Source organism: Scyliorhinus torazame, chromosome 2, assembly GCF_047496885.1.
Source record: "Scyliorhinus torazame isolate Kashiwa2021f chromosome 2, sScyTor2.1, whole genome shotgun sequence".
Classification (NCBI taxonomy): Eukaryota; Metazoa; Chordata; class Chondrichthyes; order Carcharhiniformes; family Scyliorhinidae; genus Scyliorhinus; species Scyliorhinus torazame.
Genome location: NC_092708.1, coordinates 174,255,455 through 174,271,626, shown reverse-complemented (window position 1 = coordinate 174,271,626; position 16,172 = coordinate 174,255,455). Strand labels below are relative to the sequence as shown.

General features: G+C 48.5%; 1 protein-coding gene across 5 annotated transcripts in view; it reads left to right on the top strand.

The window, feature by feature from the left end:
* The window catches only part of LOC140393878 (melanophilin-like), a 258,326-nt gene that overhangs the window by 64,062 nt on the left and 178,092 nt on the right, over window positions 1-16,172 (top strand). For 4 of the 5 annotated variants that reach the window (XM_072480457.1, XM_072480466.1, XM_072480475.1 and 1 more), the window contains one exon: window positions 2,250-2,471. The exons of the other annotated variant lie outside the window; for it this stretch is intronic. In XM_072480457.1, the coding sequence (XP_072336558.1) occupies window positions 2,250-2,471 (222 nt within the window). The remainder of the gene's footprint in view (window positions 1-2,249; window positions 2,472-16,172) is intronic. 5 annotated transcript variants of the gene reach the window in all.

Sequence of the window (16,172 nt, the reverse complement as noted above, 5' to 3'; positions counted from 1 at the left end):
GTATTGACACAAACAATAGAAGAAGCAATTAGCTATCTTTCTGCAGTGCAACAATGACATTGGGCCACACGCTGAGAGGCGACTATGCTGTTAAATATCTGTGTGTTCTTATCAATAATGTTCAGAGTTCCTAGTTAAGATCATATGTGTTAGGATTAAATCTTGATCTACAGAATTCTGAACTTTTCATTGATCTACATGTCATAGAATCATAGATACCCTACAGTGCAGAAGGAGGCTATTTAGCCCATCAAGATTACACTGACCCTCTGAAAGACCACCCTAACCTTGGCACATTCCCCTGCCCTATCCCTGTAACCCCAACTAAATCTAAGGGGCAATTTATCATGGCCCATCCACCTAACTTGCACATCTTTGGACTGTGGGAGGAAAACCACGCAAAAAGTCTAAACTCCACACACACCCAAGGCTGGTATTGAACCCAGGTCCCATGCTGCCTTGTCAATGGTCTTATACATTTTGTGGATAGAAGTATATGGGCGGGATTCTCCGACCCCCCCAGCGGGCCGGAGAATCGCCGGGGAGCGGCATGAATCTCGCCCCGGCCCATATGTCTGATTCTCCGGCGCCGGTTTTTCGGCGGGGGCAGGAATCGCGTTGCGTCGGTCAGGGGTCGTTGGCAGTGGCCCCAACGGCGATTCTCTGTTCCGCGATGGGCCGAGTGGCCGCCCGTTTCCGGCCAGTCCCGCCGGCGTAAATCAAACAAGGTCCTTACCGGCGGGACCTGGCTCTGCGGGCGGCCTGCGGAGTCCTCGTGGGGGCACGGGGGGATCTGGCCCCGGGAGGGGGGCCCCGCGGTGGCCTGGCCCGTGATCGGGACCCACCAATCTGCGTGCGGGCCTGTGCCGTGGGGGCACTCTTTAGCTCCGCGCCGGCCACTGTAATGGTCCGCCATGGCCGGCGCGGAGAAGAACCCCCCTGCCCATGCGCTGGGATCGTGCCAGAACACGCTGCCGCTCCCGAGCATGTGCCAACTCGCGCCGGCTGGTGGAGGCCCTTCAGCACCAGTTGGCACGGAGCCAACCCCGCTGGCGCTGGCTGACGCGGTGCCAACCACGCCGGCGTCGGCCTAGCCCCTGAAGGTGCGGAGGATTCCACACCTTCTGGGTGGCCCGACGCCGGAGTGCTTCACGCCACTCCTCAGCGCCGGCACGGCCCGCCCCACCGGATAGCGGAGAATCCCGGCCCATATGTCTGATGACATAGTTGTCCATATTCTCCAGTGTTGCAGACTTTAGCATTAGGAAGTTTAGTTGTTGGGTTGGATGACTGTATGGGCTACCCTACCTTGTGCAGGGATGTTGGTGGGTTGGATTGTTATTTTTGGAGCTGTATTTTTGTTTCACACCTGAGTTACTCACAAAGATGTGCTGTAACATTTATCGGCAGTTGTTATGGGGAAGTCTGATTCTTTCGGCTGAATTTTATGTGGGGCGCAGAGGGTGGCAGGGTCGCACCTTTGGTGTAAAAAACAATGGCGGGCCCAACTGAATTGGCTAGTTCACCCACAGCGACAGGACTTTCATTGATTTTGGGTGGGGCTTCCACCCCAAGCAAGAAAGGAAGACCTACCTCTCAGAGCTGTTAGCCATTAAAATGGCTGGAAGCTCTCATATCCCAGCAGCACCGTCTGAACAGGAGGCATTCCCCCCCAAAATCCCGGCCTGACCACAAGGTCACCAGGTGGCTCCTGACATGGATTTCGCTTGCCTCAGGAAAGACCCCAGCAGTGACAAGAGGTCCTTATGTCCCCATTAATTGTCCAATTAAGGATCTCAGTTGGCCCAAGGGACATGAGGTGGCCATCCGACATCTGGCCTGGCACAGATAAAATACCTGTGATGGCTGATGGGGTCGATCAGTGGATGGACAATGTGGGCATGCATTTTCAGACATACGGATGGATTTTAATCATTTTTACTAAGCTTGTACACTGGGTACAAGCTCGGAATGTCATAGGATTTTCCAACCAAATTCTTCAATCCAATCTATGTCCATATTTGTAAATTTTATCCTCTAGTTATTACAATCCTTAAATTTATGGAAGTAAATTATAATCAGCAACCAACTATAATATTATTGTTGTGGCAACCATCAGAATGTGAATTGTATATTGGCAGGAACTTATAAGCCAGATTTTACAGAAGACATCTTTGTTTTGCTTTAATTCACTCACCTTTTTTCCTGTATTTCCTCCTGTTCCTTCTATCTTGCTTCCTGCTGTCTAGGGAATTAAGGTCTAAGATTGAGGAAGAAACGGCTAAGAGGAAGTTTCTTACGAAGCAAGCCAAGTTTAATGAAGGTCATTGCATTCACTGCCTGGAACCTTTTCAGTTCTTGGTGAACAGCAAACGGCGATGTCTGGATTGTTGTCTGTACACCTGCAAAAGCTGTAGCAAATTCAACAAAAAGGAGTACGGCTGGGTGTGTGATTCCTGCCGGGTTGCCAGGTGAGGCAATGCATGGAACCAGTCTCTCGTATGCATGGACATCCTGTTTATTCCCCATCCCTCTTCTTTCTGCATGCCTCTCCTAATTTCTTTCCACACCCGTGGAATCCCGTTTCTTGATGTTCGCGCCTTCCATTATTTATTTACCCTGCCATTCTCTCTTCCGAAGGTGCTGATTCGTGCGAGAGTTTCCAGAGCCGCTAGCAACCCCCTTTGCTGGTACACATTAATATACTTAGACTTTGCATTTCCAGAAGCAAGATTGAGCAATTCAATGTTAAACGCGATCCAGATCTGAGCCAGTATTATACAAATACACTTTCCATTCCAATCAAGAGTGAAGAACACAGACTGATTAACTCAGACACAGTGCGGACAATCATAGACCCCCAGCTTCCAATGATCTCAACATAGCTTGGGAATTTAACCTCCCTGGACAGTGTTGTACAAGACCACACCGGACAGTGAATTTAATCTTTTTAAAAAGTGTGCCTTAAGGACAAGACACAAGTAGGGCAAGAAATTCAATTGCATAGTGCTATTTCTATTGGTTTTACACAGATGTACACATTCGTAAAAGCAGGGGAAATTACACCAACCCTCCCCTCGGTGCACTTGAAGAAATTGGAACGGTGAGATCATGACATCACAGATACCAACAGGGTGATGCAATTTACTAATGCTGAAGTTGGTTAACAAATGTGCACGGAACACATAAAACAAGTGTTACAAAGCAAATTGGAACCTGTTCTGGGGCTATTTGAAGGGCCAATTAACAAGATGCAGCTAAGGTGCTTTTGATTTACTTACGCTCAGGTCACATTGGTGAAAGCTCTGTGGTGTGTTGCCTGGAGGAGTTTAAAGGTTTCTACTGAGCACAGAAAGGCTAAGAGAATTGCATTGCCTCGTGTAAGAGGTGTTGAGGTGCCACTTGCTGTGCAGAATGAGCGGAACAGACATGGGAGGAGAAAAAGAAGGGAACCTATCCAAGGATGATAAGGAGGGTTTCCTTTAGAAGACGCTACCCCAGACACGCCTCCTATATTGGGATGAGCCGGGAAGAACGTCTCACCAAACTTTGCTTCACCAAGGAGCTAGTGACAAAGTTGTGCCACCTCCTTGACAATGGCCTGGGGCCTCATACCAGGATGAGGTCAGGTCTCCTCTGTGGCTAGGATGATCACGGCCTTCCTTTAATTCTTAGCAACTGGTTCTTTCCAGCTGGAAGCTGGAAACATGAAAATGAAATGAAATGAAAATCGCTTGTTGTCACAAGTAGGCTTCAAATGAAGTTACTGTAAAAAGACCCTAGTCGCCACATTCCAGCGCCTGTTCGGGGAGGCTGTTACGGGAATCGAACCGTGCTGCTGGCCTGCCTTGGTCTGCTTTCAAAGACAGCGATTTAGCCCTGCGCTAAACAGCCCCTACTAAACAGCTAAACATCTGCAAAGTGTTGCAAATCACCATCTATAGAAATATTTGGAAGGTAATCAAGGCTTTCTACAGGAGTCGGGGGAGATTTCATTCTCTACTACCTAAGGATGATATGGCACGTGGATTTGCCAGAATAGCATGCTTCTCAAGGATGCACGGTGCCCCAATGTGGCACCGGGTTCCCTCATGTCAATGTGGAGCGATACCACAATCACTCAGTAAAATGTGTTTTGGTATGTGAACACACCAAGAAATTCAACTCAGTGATTTCTCACTAATCTGACAGCACTCACAATGCTATCCTCCTTCAACAGTCTGCCCACACAATAGGATGGCTGCTTGATAGCTAACCTCTCCACCCATGGCTCATGACCCCATTCCATTATCCCATCACACAAAGTTAGCGGACCATCAACAAGAGCCATGGAGCTCCACTTTTAGAACTGCAAGTGGAATTTTACTGCTTAGTTCACTCAGATGTCCTCTGCAGTCTATGCCCAAGAGGGTCCTCCATGTTTGTATTAACTGACAATTATGAGGGCCCAGCCACCTGTTCCTGCAATCTGCAAGGCACCTCAGGAAGAGGTGGAGGAGGAAAGGAGGAGACCACATGTCGCAGCTGCAATTGGACAGACCGAGAGGGGCTGCATATTGAGGTTTCACTTTGGTTAAAGCTTCCTCACCACCAACCCATCTCAGTGCAGCCATTTCATAAAGGCCAACAACAAAAACGTCCACACAACAGTATTAGCCAGCAATACATCAATAATGCAAAAAGAAATCCCAGAAATAATCATTCTTGTGCATTTTTTTTTAATGCTTGGCTTGTGCATGCCCTTACCTGGCCTAGTGTACTTACACACTGCACCCCGGTGACCTGAGCATTGTTATATTACTTGGAGTAATATTTGTTCCTCATTTGTTTCTGCTGAGTTGAACTTAACTTTGCTGATGAATACTCAAAGTCGTCCAGTGATAACAAATAATTTATTGAGTAACTAATCAATTAACTTGTGAGTTTGATTTTTCAATACTTTTACTAATAGCCAAATTAAACAGGATAGAATTAGATCAGCTATGAATATTATATTTTGCACTCTGAGCTTATTATACTTCTGTTCTCTAGCCACACCACACCCGGAGAGAGTGGAAAAACAGATTGAGCTTGTATTTATACTCCCTGTTCGTGTTGCCCTCAAGTGATCATCTGACTGTATTGACTACACATTAACCCTTCATGTATATACATATACAGAGATCACTACAAGCATGACTTTCACTCGGGCAGGCCACAGGTGATGTTGGAGGATGCTCTTGAGACGCTCTGGGCATTGAGAGCCTGGATTTCGACCTTGATATGGGTGACAGCAGCCTCGGCTAGTTAGCTGAACGACAAGAATAAGTTCACTGATGGAGTAGCAGTGGTGGGAGCACCAGTGCTGTCCTCCTGAGAGTATTTGTGCATCACGGTGCTTTGCTGCTCTCATGGGGACGCCGTCAGAAATCCTTGCAATTGCCAGCAGCACAGATTGCTCGGAGGGGTTTGCAGCCCCGTCGAGCACTGAAATTTGCACCCACATTGGCAGCAGTCCTAAATTTGCTAGCAGCAGTCTGAACCTGCATGCCGACAGCCAGGAATCTTATGACCTCTGTCTGCTTCCAGTGCAGCACGAGACATAAGGAAGCCTCTCGCTGAGCTGGAGACAGCAGCTGACAGATGCTCCATCATGGCTGTGTCCACAAATGCTGCTATGGTGGTGCCCATCACTTACACAGTGAAAAGGATAGGCTCTAACCTCAGCACGGTGGTCTGTGCCACGGTGGAGCCAAACTCCTCCAAACTCCTAGTTAGTGACGGTCGACTATCTAGTGGGATAGCCAGTGTGCCAAGGATCTCAGTGTGCATGGTCATCACTGTTTTCCTATCATCCACTCCAACTAGGCCCTGACTTGAGTTCCCTGCAGCAGAGCTGGTGTGCAACCTCACTCTCCAATAGATTCTGACATGAGCTATCCTGGTTGCAGACCACTCATGTCTGGTGACACACAATGTGCAGGTCCCATTTCTAAACTAGCCTCTAACATTCGCACAGAGCTATGATCCAAGCTGGTGGCTCTAAGTGTCAGATCGAGTGAAGGTATGTATTCTTTAAAGCTCTCACCCTCCTCTCAACCTCCCACTTTCTCGGTAGGGTTGAATAGCCACTTATTCTTGGCGATCTAAAACTGTCGGCAAAGGGGAAGGATGAGCGAAGGGGGCCTGTTTTAGAGAAGAAATAAGGAGGCACACAGTTACTCCATATGCAGTTTCCATGTTGTGGCACCTTTCAGGATGAGGAGCGAGTCGGGCAGATGGGTAAGGGAGCAACATTACTTCATCCAGAATAATAATAATCGCTTATTGTCACAAGTAGGCTTCAATGAAGTTACTGTGAAAAGCCCCTAGTCGCCACATTCCGGCGCCTTTTCGGGGAGGCCGATATGGGAATTGAACCCACGCTGCTGGCATTGTTCTGCATTGATAGTCTCTGCTGATCTAGGTACCACTGGCTCTGTAGCACTGCTACCCATTATCCAAAGAGCCATCTCCTCCAAAGTGCTGAAGAGATGTATTCTTCCTGGCCCTTTTCTGATTTTCCTGCTTGCTATGCATGACCTTCTCCTGTAGGGGAGAGGAAAGACTATCATTGACTGTCAGAATATGTTTGAGTGATGCCTACCATAGCTGACTAAAAGCAGCAGTGAAAGGTGTTTGTGCGGTTAATGTGTTTCAAAGACGTATGTGGGGATGAGGTGTAGGATAAGGATGTTAAGGTAAGACCTGAGTGTCAGGCTGTGGTGGTGGGGATCTGGTGCATTGATCAGTGTAAGAAACGTGTGCATTGGGGGATTTGCGAAATGTGATGTGCTGAAGCATTCAATCACCTAAACCTCTCCAGCTAAGTCATTAAACCTGTTTGGTGCTGCCACTATGTTTTGGGCACTCCCTCTCATAGAATCATAGAATCATAGAATTTACAGTGCAGAAGGAGGCCATTCGGCCCATCGAGTCTGCATCAGCTCTTGGAAAGAGCACCCTACCCAAGGTTAACACCTCCACCCTATCCCCAAAACCCAGTAACCCCACCCAACACTAAGGGCAATTTTGGACACTAAGGGCAATTTATCATGGCCAATCCACCTAACCTGCACATCTTTGGACTGTGGGAGGAAACCGGAGCACCCGGAGGAAACCCACGCACACACGGGGAGGATGTGCAGACTCCGCACAGACAGTGACCCAAGCCGGAATCGAACCTGGGACCCTGGAGCTGTGAAGCAATTGTGCTATCCACAATGCTACCATGCTGCCCTCTCCTTGTGCTTCCACTCCCTCCTCAGGCTCTCTCGAGAAACATTTTGCACCCCCATCCCCAACCCCACAAGAAACATGACCTCCTTCCTCTCTGCAAAGTATGTTCATCCTTGCTGATATGGTTTCTCCATCAGTAATTATCCAGGAGCCTGCAATTAGTTGCTGCAAGCTCCCTTCTCCAGGGGCTGCAGCTATCGGTAGAATGTTCTTTGTCCAGAACATTACCCAACACGCTGGAGTACAGAAAGGATTGCTAAATCAAAATGGACAACAGGGATGGATGAAGGTTGCACTTTTTCATGCTACAATCGTGGAAGGAAGTTGGGTCGACCAATTTCCTGTCTTGTCCACCCCATTCCTGACAGTCATGGGCACGCCACAAACTCAAAATTGGGGTGATTGCATTTTTGCACTTTATTCTATAGGAACGTAGACTGAAATGCAATTGTAATAATTTTGTTCCAAATTCATTCCCCCACCCTAATTCCACGCTAAAGATCATAAGGGCAGATGAAGTGAAAGATCTTTTTTTTTTTTTTTAATTTTTTTTATTCTCCTCCTTTTTCACGTTTTCTCCCACATTTACACCCATCAACAATAAACAATAATCAACAAGATATGTCAGTCCCCATAATAACAACGATCCCATCCGCCCACCAACCCCCAAACCTCAACCCGCATGTTTACATAAACAAATGACAAAAAGGAATCAGGGATTACCCGTAGTCACCCTTAATCTACACGGCTCTCCACCCCCCCACCCACCCCCCCAACCAACGCCATCCAGCCTCTAAGAAAGTACCGTACATGATACCCCAAAGTTGTACCCCCCCAAGTCTCCAGCTCCTCCCGTCCAATGCCTCTTGTAAAACTCCTCCTCCCAACCTCGGTTCCCTCCCCCCAACTTTCCACCCCGGCTAGACCACTCGGACCCTGTTCTGTCAGGCTCCGTTGGCCGCAGCCCCTCCCCCACCTCACTCCCATTCACTGGCCGGCTTAAACCGGCCAGCGTGGAGGCCCCTGCCCGGGTCCCTTTCCCCCTTGCCCGGCCCTAGGAAAGCCCAAAGATCCCCTTTTAGCACACAAACCCCGCTTTTCCACCTACACCCCAAAGAGCCCTCCTTTCGAGTGAAAGTCCTGTCCCTTCCCTTGTCCAATTATATGCAACATTGGCTCCTTTAGCCTCTACACCTGCGCGCAGTGATACAAAAAAAAAGAAGAAAATACAGTCATGAGGTTACATCGGCACATGACCATTCCTCAATTTGTCAGTTCTGCCACAGTCCTTCTGCTTTCGCAAACTCCTCCACTGCTTCCGCCGTTCCAAAATAAAAGTCCCTGAGCTTGTAAGTCACCCTCAGCTTTGCTGGATATACAATGCCGCACTGCACCTTGCCAATGTACAGTGCCCTCTTCACCCGGTTGAAGGCAGCCCGCCTCTTCGCCAGCTCCAACATAAAGTCCTGGTATACACGTATACCAGCTCCAGCCCACTGCACCACCCGCTTCTGTTTGGCCCAGTTCAGGACCTTCTCCTTCACACTGTACCTACGGAAGCACAGAGTCACTGCCCTTGGCGGCTCACTTGCCTTTGGTACAGGCCCTTGGCGGCTCACTCGCCTTTGGTACAGGCCTCCACGACCGATGAGCCCGATCCAGTTCATATCGGGAGGGGTCCTCCCCCTCCCCCAGTAGTTTTGCCAGCATCGCGGCAAAATACTCAGTCGGCTTCGGTCCTTCAACTCCTTCGGGCAGCCCCACGACCCTCAAATTCTGTCGCCTGGATCTGTTTTCCAGATCTTCCATTTTTCCTCTCAGATTCTTGTTCATGTCCATCACCTTCCGCATCTCCTTCCCCATCGAGGCAATTTGATCACCGTGCTGCAATACCGTCTCCTCCACTTCCTTCAGCGCCTCCCCTTGCTCTCGCACCTCCGCCACTATGCTCGCCACTGCCGTCTTCACCGGGGAAACCGCCTCCTCCACCAGCACATTCAAAACCTCCCTCATCTCCTTCCTCACCATCTCCATACATTTCTCAATCTGCGCCAACTGCTTTTGGAATTCCGTAGCCATCACCTTAGTTAGTTCTTCAGCCGTAAGCACTGCGGCCTCCCCTGGTGCTCCAGCCTCCATTTTCTTTGTTGACCCCACGGTGACCTTTCCCCCCTCCAACGGACTTTCAGCCGCTTTTTTCCCGGCCGTATTTTTGGTGATTTTCGACATCCTTCTTCTCCTTGCGCTATCCCCCGACTTTTGCTGCCGTCGCTGGCCCTAGGACCGGGCGTTACTCCGCGAAAATGCCGTTCCCGAATGGGAACCCTCCAATGTGCGGCTGCCTCCCACCCGCCGTCACCGGAAGTCCTCTGAAGTGAAAGATCTTGGCGTACAAGTACACAGGTCCCTAAAGGCAGGAGTTCAAGTGGACAAGGTTGTAAAGAAGTCAGATGGAATGCTTTTCTTTGTTGCATCTGTAACTTATGTTTCGATACTGGTACTTCGACCAGTATTTTAATCAAACGTTTTACCCAGATGTCTTGATGACCCAGAGGACCCAAAAGATGTGCTTGTTAGGTGAAGTGGACATTCTGAATTTTCCCCCAGTGTACTCAAACAGGCGACAAAGTGTGGCAACTAAGGGATTTTCACAGTAACTTCATTTCAGTGTTAATGTAAGCCTTCTAGTGACACTAATAAAGATTATTATTATTAGTGAGGAGAACAAAGGACACACAAGTATAAAATCAAACCAATTTTATTTAACAACAATAATATTAACCCTTAACTTAACCCAAAACATATAGTTAAAGTCCCCAAGATTCGTTATACTTCCCGTAGGGTGGCTTTGGTTGAGCCGTGGGCCCTATTCTCTGAGTCTCTCAGGCCCGTCGTTGTGAAGGTGGGTCTCGCTGGCAGCTTCCTTCCGTCCCTGGTCTGTCTTGCAGATGGTCAAGGTCACCTTCCACGTCGAGTCTTCGCTGGGGTGTCTTGGGTGTCTACATTCATCCCCCTCCCTTGGCGCCTTTCCAGAAACATCTCCGGCTTTCAGCTAATGAGGCCTTGGGAGGGTAGCCCTGCACCCAATGGATGAGATGATGACCACTTGACAGGACACTGGGGCTCACCCCCAGGGGTCCATCCCCAATGGTGTTGTTTGCACGTAACCTGTTGCCGCATAAGGTAATGGTGGGAATTCTGGGTGGCTGAAAGTCTGGTCCGATATGGGCAACTCAAAACAAATCAATGCATATCGATAGAATTGATGATCTTCTGATGCATGATTGATGGGGCAGGTTCAGACATGTCTGGCAGTTTGTCTGGGGGTTGTGTATTTGACTTTGGTCAAGTCTGAATTCCCATCAGCCTGCCTGAGGTTTGACTACAGTTTGATTTAAACTGCCCAATTCTTTAATTTAAGTTATCCAATTTAATTGGGCCTAAAACTAGGCCATGCCAATTTACCATACCTTCATTGGCCGAGGTATAGAATATATAAGTATGGATATATTGTTGGAATTGTATAAAACACTGGTGAAGCCATAACTGAAATATTTTGTGCAATTCTGGTCACCACATTACAGGGAGGACATAATTGCTCTGGAGAGAGTGCCGAGGAGGTTTACAAGAATGTTGCCAGAGCTAGGAAAGTGCAGCTACGAGGGGAGATTGGATAGGTTGGGGTTATTTTCTTTGGGACAAAGCAGACTGAGGGGTGACTTGATTAACGTGTACAAAATTATGAGGGGAAGATCGAGTGGACAGGATAAAATTTCTCCCCTTGGAAGAGAATTCTAGAAACAGGGACATAGATTCAAGATAAGTGGCAGAAGGTGTTGAAGGGACCTAAGGAAGAACTTTTTTATGCCGAGGCTAGTGGGAGTCTGGAATTCACTGTATGAGTTGGTGGTGGAGGCAGAGATCCTAAACCCTTTTAGAAAGTATCTGGATCTGCACCCTAACTGCTGTAAGCTACAGGGTTGTGGGCCGGGTGCAGGATGCGGGATTATAAAGGGCACCTTGGTGTTCTCAGACTGGATGGACTGAATGGCCTTATTCTGTGCTATAACTTTTCTATGGTTCTATCATAAGAAATAGGGCTTGCGGTAAGCAATTCAGCCTTTCAAGTATGCTTCACCAGTTAAAATCATGGCTGATCTCATTGTGGCCTGAACTCAACTTTTCTGCCCATCCTTCAAAAGCCTTAACTCCGATATCGATCAAAAATCTGTCAAATTCTCAAATTCACTATTCAATCACACCTTCCATTGCTTTTTGGAAAGGGAGTTCCATAACCTAATGACCTTCTGAGAGAAGAAATTTCTCCTCATCTTTGTCTTAAATGGGAGTCCTCTTATTATTCAAGTGTGCCTACTAATCCTAGATTCCCCCACGAGAGGAAAAATCCTTCCGGTGGTGGGTTGGGGTGCCTGACTCATTAAGATAGCACAGCAGAGGAGGGTCACCTGGCTCTGGGACCAAAGAGGAGAGTGGAGTCCCCTTTCAGGACGAATACATTGGGGAGCCAAGTAGTTAACACGTACGGCTGAAACAGCAGCTCCGTGCTGCTCCAGGGCAGCGAGGCCAGCGGCCTGTGTACCATTGTTCCTTGTTTTCAATAAACTCGGTGCACACGAAGAGCCTCTGCTTCACCGCTGCCAGGCCACCACAGGCAACCATGTCAAACCCCCTCAGAATATTATGGTCTGGATTCTCTGCGACCGCTGCAGTGAATGGGAGATTTGGTTGAGCACAACATTTTCCATCCTCGCGAGCAGCAGAAGTGGAACAGATTCGCAACTGGGAATCCCAGCGTCTATGTTTCAATAAGATCACTTCTCATTCTTCAAAACTCCGAGTATAGGCATAACCTGCTAAACCTTTCCTCATAAGACAAAGCCCCTCATCCCATGAATCAGCCGAGTGAATCTTCTCTATATTGCGTCCAACACATCTCCCTTTAAATAAGGAGACCAAAACTATACACAGTACTCCAGATGCCGACTTGCCTTTGCTGCCCCAAATTCATCTGCGGTGGTATTTGTGAGTTCAAGTTGCTGTCCAACTGAAGGAAGCCAGGTTAGATGATAACTTGTATTGTTCTAACATATCATCCCCGATACTCATAGTACTCATAGAATTTACAGTGCAGAAGGAGGCCATTCGGCCCATCGAATCTGCACTGGCTCTTTGAAAGAGCACCCTACCCAAGCCCACACCTCCACCCTATCCCCATAACCCAGTAACCCCACCCAACACTGAGGGCAATTTTGGACACTAAGGGCAATTTAGCATGGCCAATCCACCTAACCCGCACATCTTTGGACTGTGGGAGGAAACCGGAGGAAACCCACGCACACACGGGGAGAACGTGCAGACAGTGACCCAAGCCGGGAATCAAGCCTGGGACCCTGGAGCTGTGAAGCAATTGTGCTAACCACTATGCTACCATGACAACAATGCTTCCTGAAGAGCAGAAAGGCCTTCCCTCAGAACGGCCCATCATTATTCCATTAGCTCATTACCAATTGTACAGAATGCACCAGAATGTTTTCTAGGATTAAACCTAATGGGCAGAATTATATCCACCCAGGTGTCAAAGTGTATTGTGATGAATGAGATAGTTTAAGACGCTCTTCATTATTTAAACAAATCCCACTGCACTTTCTTAATTATCTGTCTGGAAACCCCAGATGAAGGACCAGTTCCCAACATACAACATATCATTGTGATTTAAAAGAGTAGGCAAAAAGCGAAGGTAAATCTAAAGGTGACAGTTAAACCAAGTAGAGTATTCTATTGATACATTCACACTCTTTGCTTGAAAGCTTCTTGTTTGTCCTTTATTCACATAATCTTGTTGAAACTCTTGGCAGCTTCCATTGACTGTAATTTACAATGAATCTGTCCAATAGAACTTCCTCAGTTGATAGAACTGCATTCCTCTGTACAGTTTATGTAGTAGGGATGTTTCCCATTGTTTGGATCCAGATGTAAATGTGTTGATTATTAGTAATGTCTAAAGTGATTGTAACATTGGGTGGAATTTTTTATGCATGCACAATCAGGATGTTGCATACATTTTCATGCACAAGTTTTACTGATGTCTGTTGGACACCCAAATGTTCTGACTGTTATAACCTGCCTGCTTACCATTGGCTGGGGACTAATGACAATCCCACAATCCTGTGGGAGTATGAGCTTCCACAATGAGGGGGGCAGAGAAATCATTAGCAGACTCCCTGTATAAATAAAGCTGGCCAGTTTGGAACCAGCCGGGAAGGAGTGAGCAGCAAGCGAAGCTGCTGCTGCTGCTGATACATGTTATTGTAAATAAATGTTATTACTTTGTATCCTTAAAACTCGTGCTGGATTCTTTGTGGCCCTCAAAAAACTGGCGACGAGGGTTAAAGTGAATAGCTGTCTACACTGCTGAAGCCACCTCCCTGGATTTTTGTTGGATACAGGTTGGAAGTTGTTTTCTATTATACCATGCCTCTGTACGGATGTTTGGGTGTTTTTGATGCTGCGCTGGAAAGCTGGAACCAGTACACACAATGGATGCGTTACTATTTCCGGGCAAACAATATCACCGGAAATGAGCGCGCCAGGTGTTCATATTGCTCACCGCCTGCGGCCCGCATACGTTTGGGGTGATTAGGAGCCTTACGTACCCAGCTGCGCCGGACACCAAAACGTTTGATGAACTTGTGAATATAGTGGGGCAACACTTTAACCAAACCCCGTCCACGATAGTCCAGCGTTACCGGTTTAATACCGCTGAGAGGACCCCTGGAGAATCCCTTGCCGACTTTCTATCCAGGCTATGCAGGATTGCGGAGTACTGTGACTATGGTGAGACCTTGTCAGAAATGTTACGCGACCGTTTGGTTTGTGGTATTAACAATGCGGCCACCCAGAGAAAGTTGTTAGCTGAGCCAACATTGACTTTTCAACAGGCCATTCAAATAGTATTGTCCCGAGAGAGCGCAGAACGAGGAGTGCAGGAGCTACAGGGAATGGAGGTGCATGCCTTGGGGCGCAACCACTTCCGTCCGAAAACGTCCCCCCGCACTCCTGCGGTACCTTGGGCGAGGTGATGTCCGGATCGATGCCAGTGGCCATCGGACATTCCTCCCCGATGGCAGCCTTCTCCAGAACGAATGGATGAGGAGCCATGTCCGTGTCCAACTTGTAGGCGCCGACTCCATCGCGGATGCCGGTCCTGGGGGCGCCAGAGGCGCCGTCGTTCTGATCGAAACTGGGGCCAGCCCAGGGGCCGTACCTTCCATGTGGATGAACCTGCGGCAACTACTCCTGAGGATGTGGAGACGGAGGACGACGGCCTGCAGCTGCATTGTGTGGCAGCTTCCCATGTGGTGACAGTACGGGTCAATGGTCACCCACTTGAGATGGAGTTGGACACTGGCGCAGCGGTCTCCGTGATCGCCCAGAGGACATTCGACTGCATCAAGCAGGGTATACAGACTCTGAAATTAACCGACACACAGGCCAGGTTGGCCACCTACACGGGGGAATCATTGGACATTGCAGGAACTACGATGACCCCTGCAGTTTATGGACGTCAGGAGGGGCGTTTCCCACTTATCGTGGTGCGCGGCCATGGGCCCAGCCTGTTGGGTCGGGACTGGTTGCGCCATTTGTGGTTGCAGTTGCAGCACATCCTCCAAACAGTTTCTGAGGTGCTAGGACGGTATCCAGATGTATTCCAGCCCAGTTTGGGGAAAATAAAAGGGGCCATAGCCCGTATCAAAGTCGAACCAGGAGCCACGCCGCGCTATTTCTGGGCGCGCCTGGTGCTTTACGCCTTGCTTGAGAAGGTAGAAGGAGAGCTCACTCGTTTGGAGACTTTGGGTATTATCAGGCCCGTCCGTTTTGCTGACTGGGGCAGCACCAATTGTACCTGTAACGAAGCCAGATGCCACAGTTCGCTTGTGCGGCGACTATAAACTTACAGTGAATACGGCTTCCCGACTCGACCAATATTCAATGTCTCGCATAGAGGATCTCTACGCAAAGCTTGCAGGTGGACTCTCGTTCACAAAATTACATATGAGTCACGCCTACCTACAGTTGCAGCAGGACCCTGCCTCCTGACTATATGTAACGATTAATACACACCGGGGCCTGTATGAATATACACGTTTGCCCTTTAGACTATCCTTTGTCTGTGCTATTTTTCAACGTGTTATGGAGGGCATTTTGAGAGGTTTACCGCGTGTCACTGTCTACTTAGATGACGTTTTAATCACAGGGACGTCGGAGCAGGAACATTTGGAAAATCTGGAGGCTGTCCTTAGATGCTTTTCGGAGGCTGGAGTCTGTTTACGTCGCACAAAGTGCGCCTTTCAGGCGCAGGAAGTAGTCTACCTGGTTATCGGGTGAACCGCGAAAGTTTGTGCAATTCAACATGCCCCCGCCCCGACTGACACTTCGTTCTTTTCTCGGCCTCGTAAACTATTCCGGGAAGTTCCTCCCCAATCTGGTAACTACACTGGCCCCGTTGCACATTCTGCGAAAGAAAAATCACACCTGGGTTTGGGGTCAGGCGCAAGAAACCACTTTCCGGTGGGTAAAACAACAATTGTCGTCGTCTGGGTTACTAACCCACTATCATCCTGGAAAGAAGCCTTTGCTCGCCGCATGTGATGCATCCCCGTATGGTATTGGGGCCGTCCTGTCCCACAAGATGGAGAACGAGGCCAAGCGGCCGATAGCTTTCGCCTCCCGCACATTGACTGAGGCGGAAAAAAAGTACGCGCAGATCGAGAAGGAGGGCCTGGCAGTGGTTTTTGCGGTGAAACGTTTCCACCAGTATGTGTATGGCCGCCACTTCACTATCGTGACTGATCATAAGCCTCTGCTGGGACTTTTCAGAGAGGATAAGCCAATAC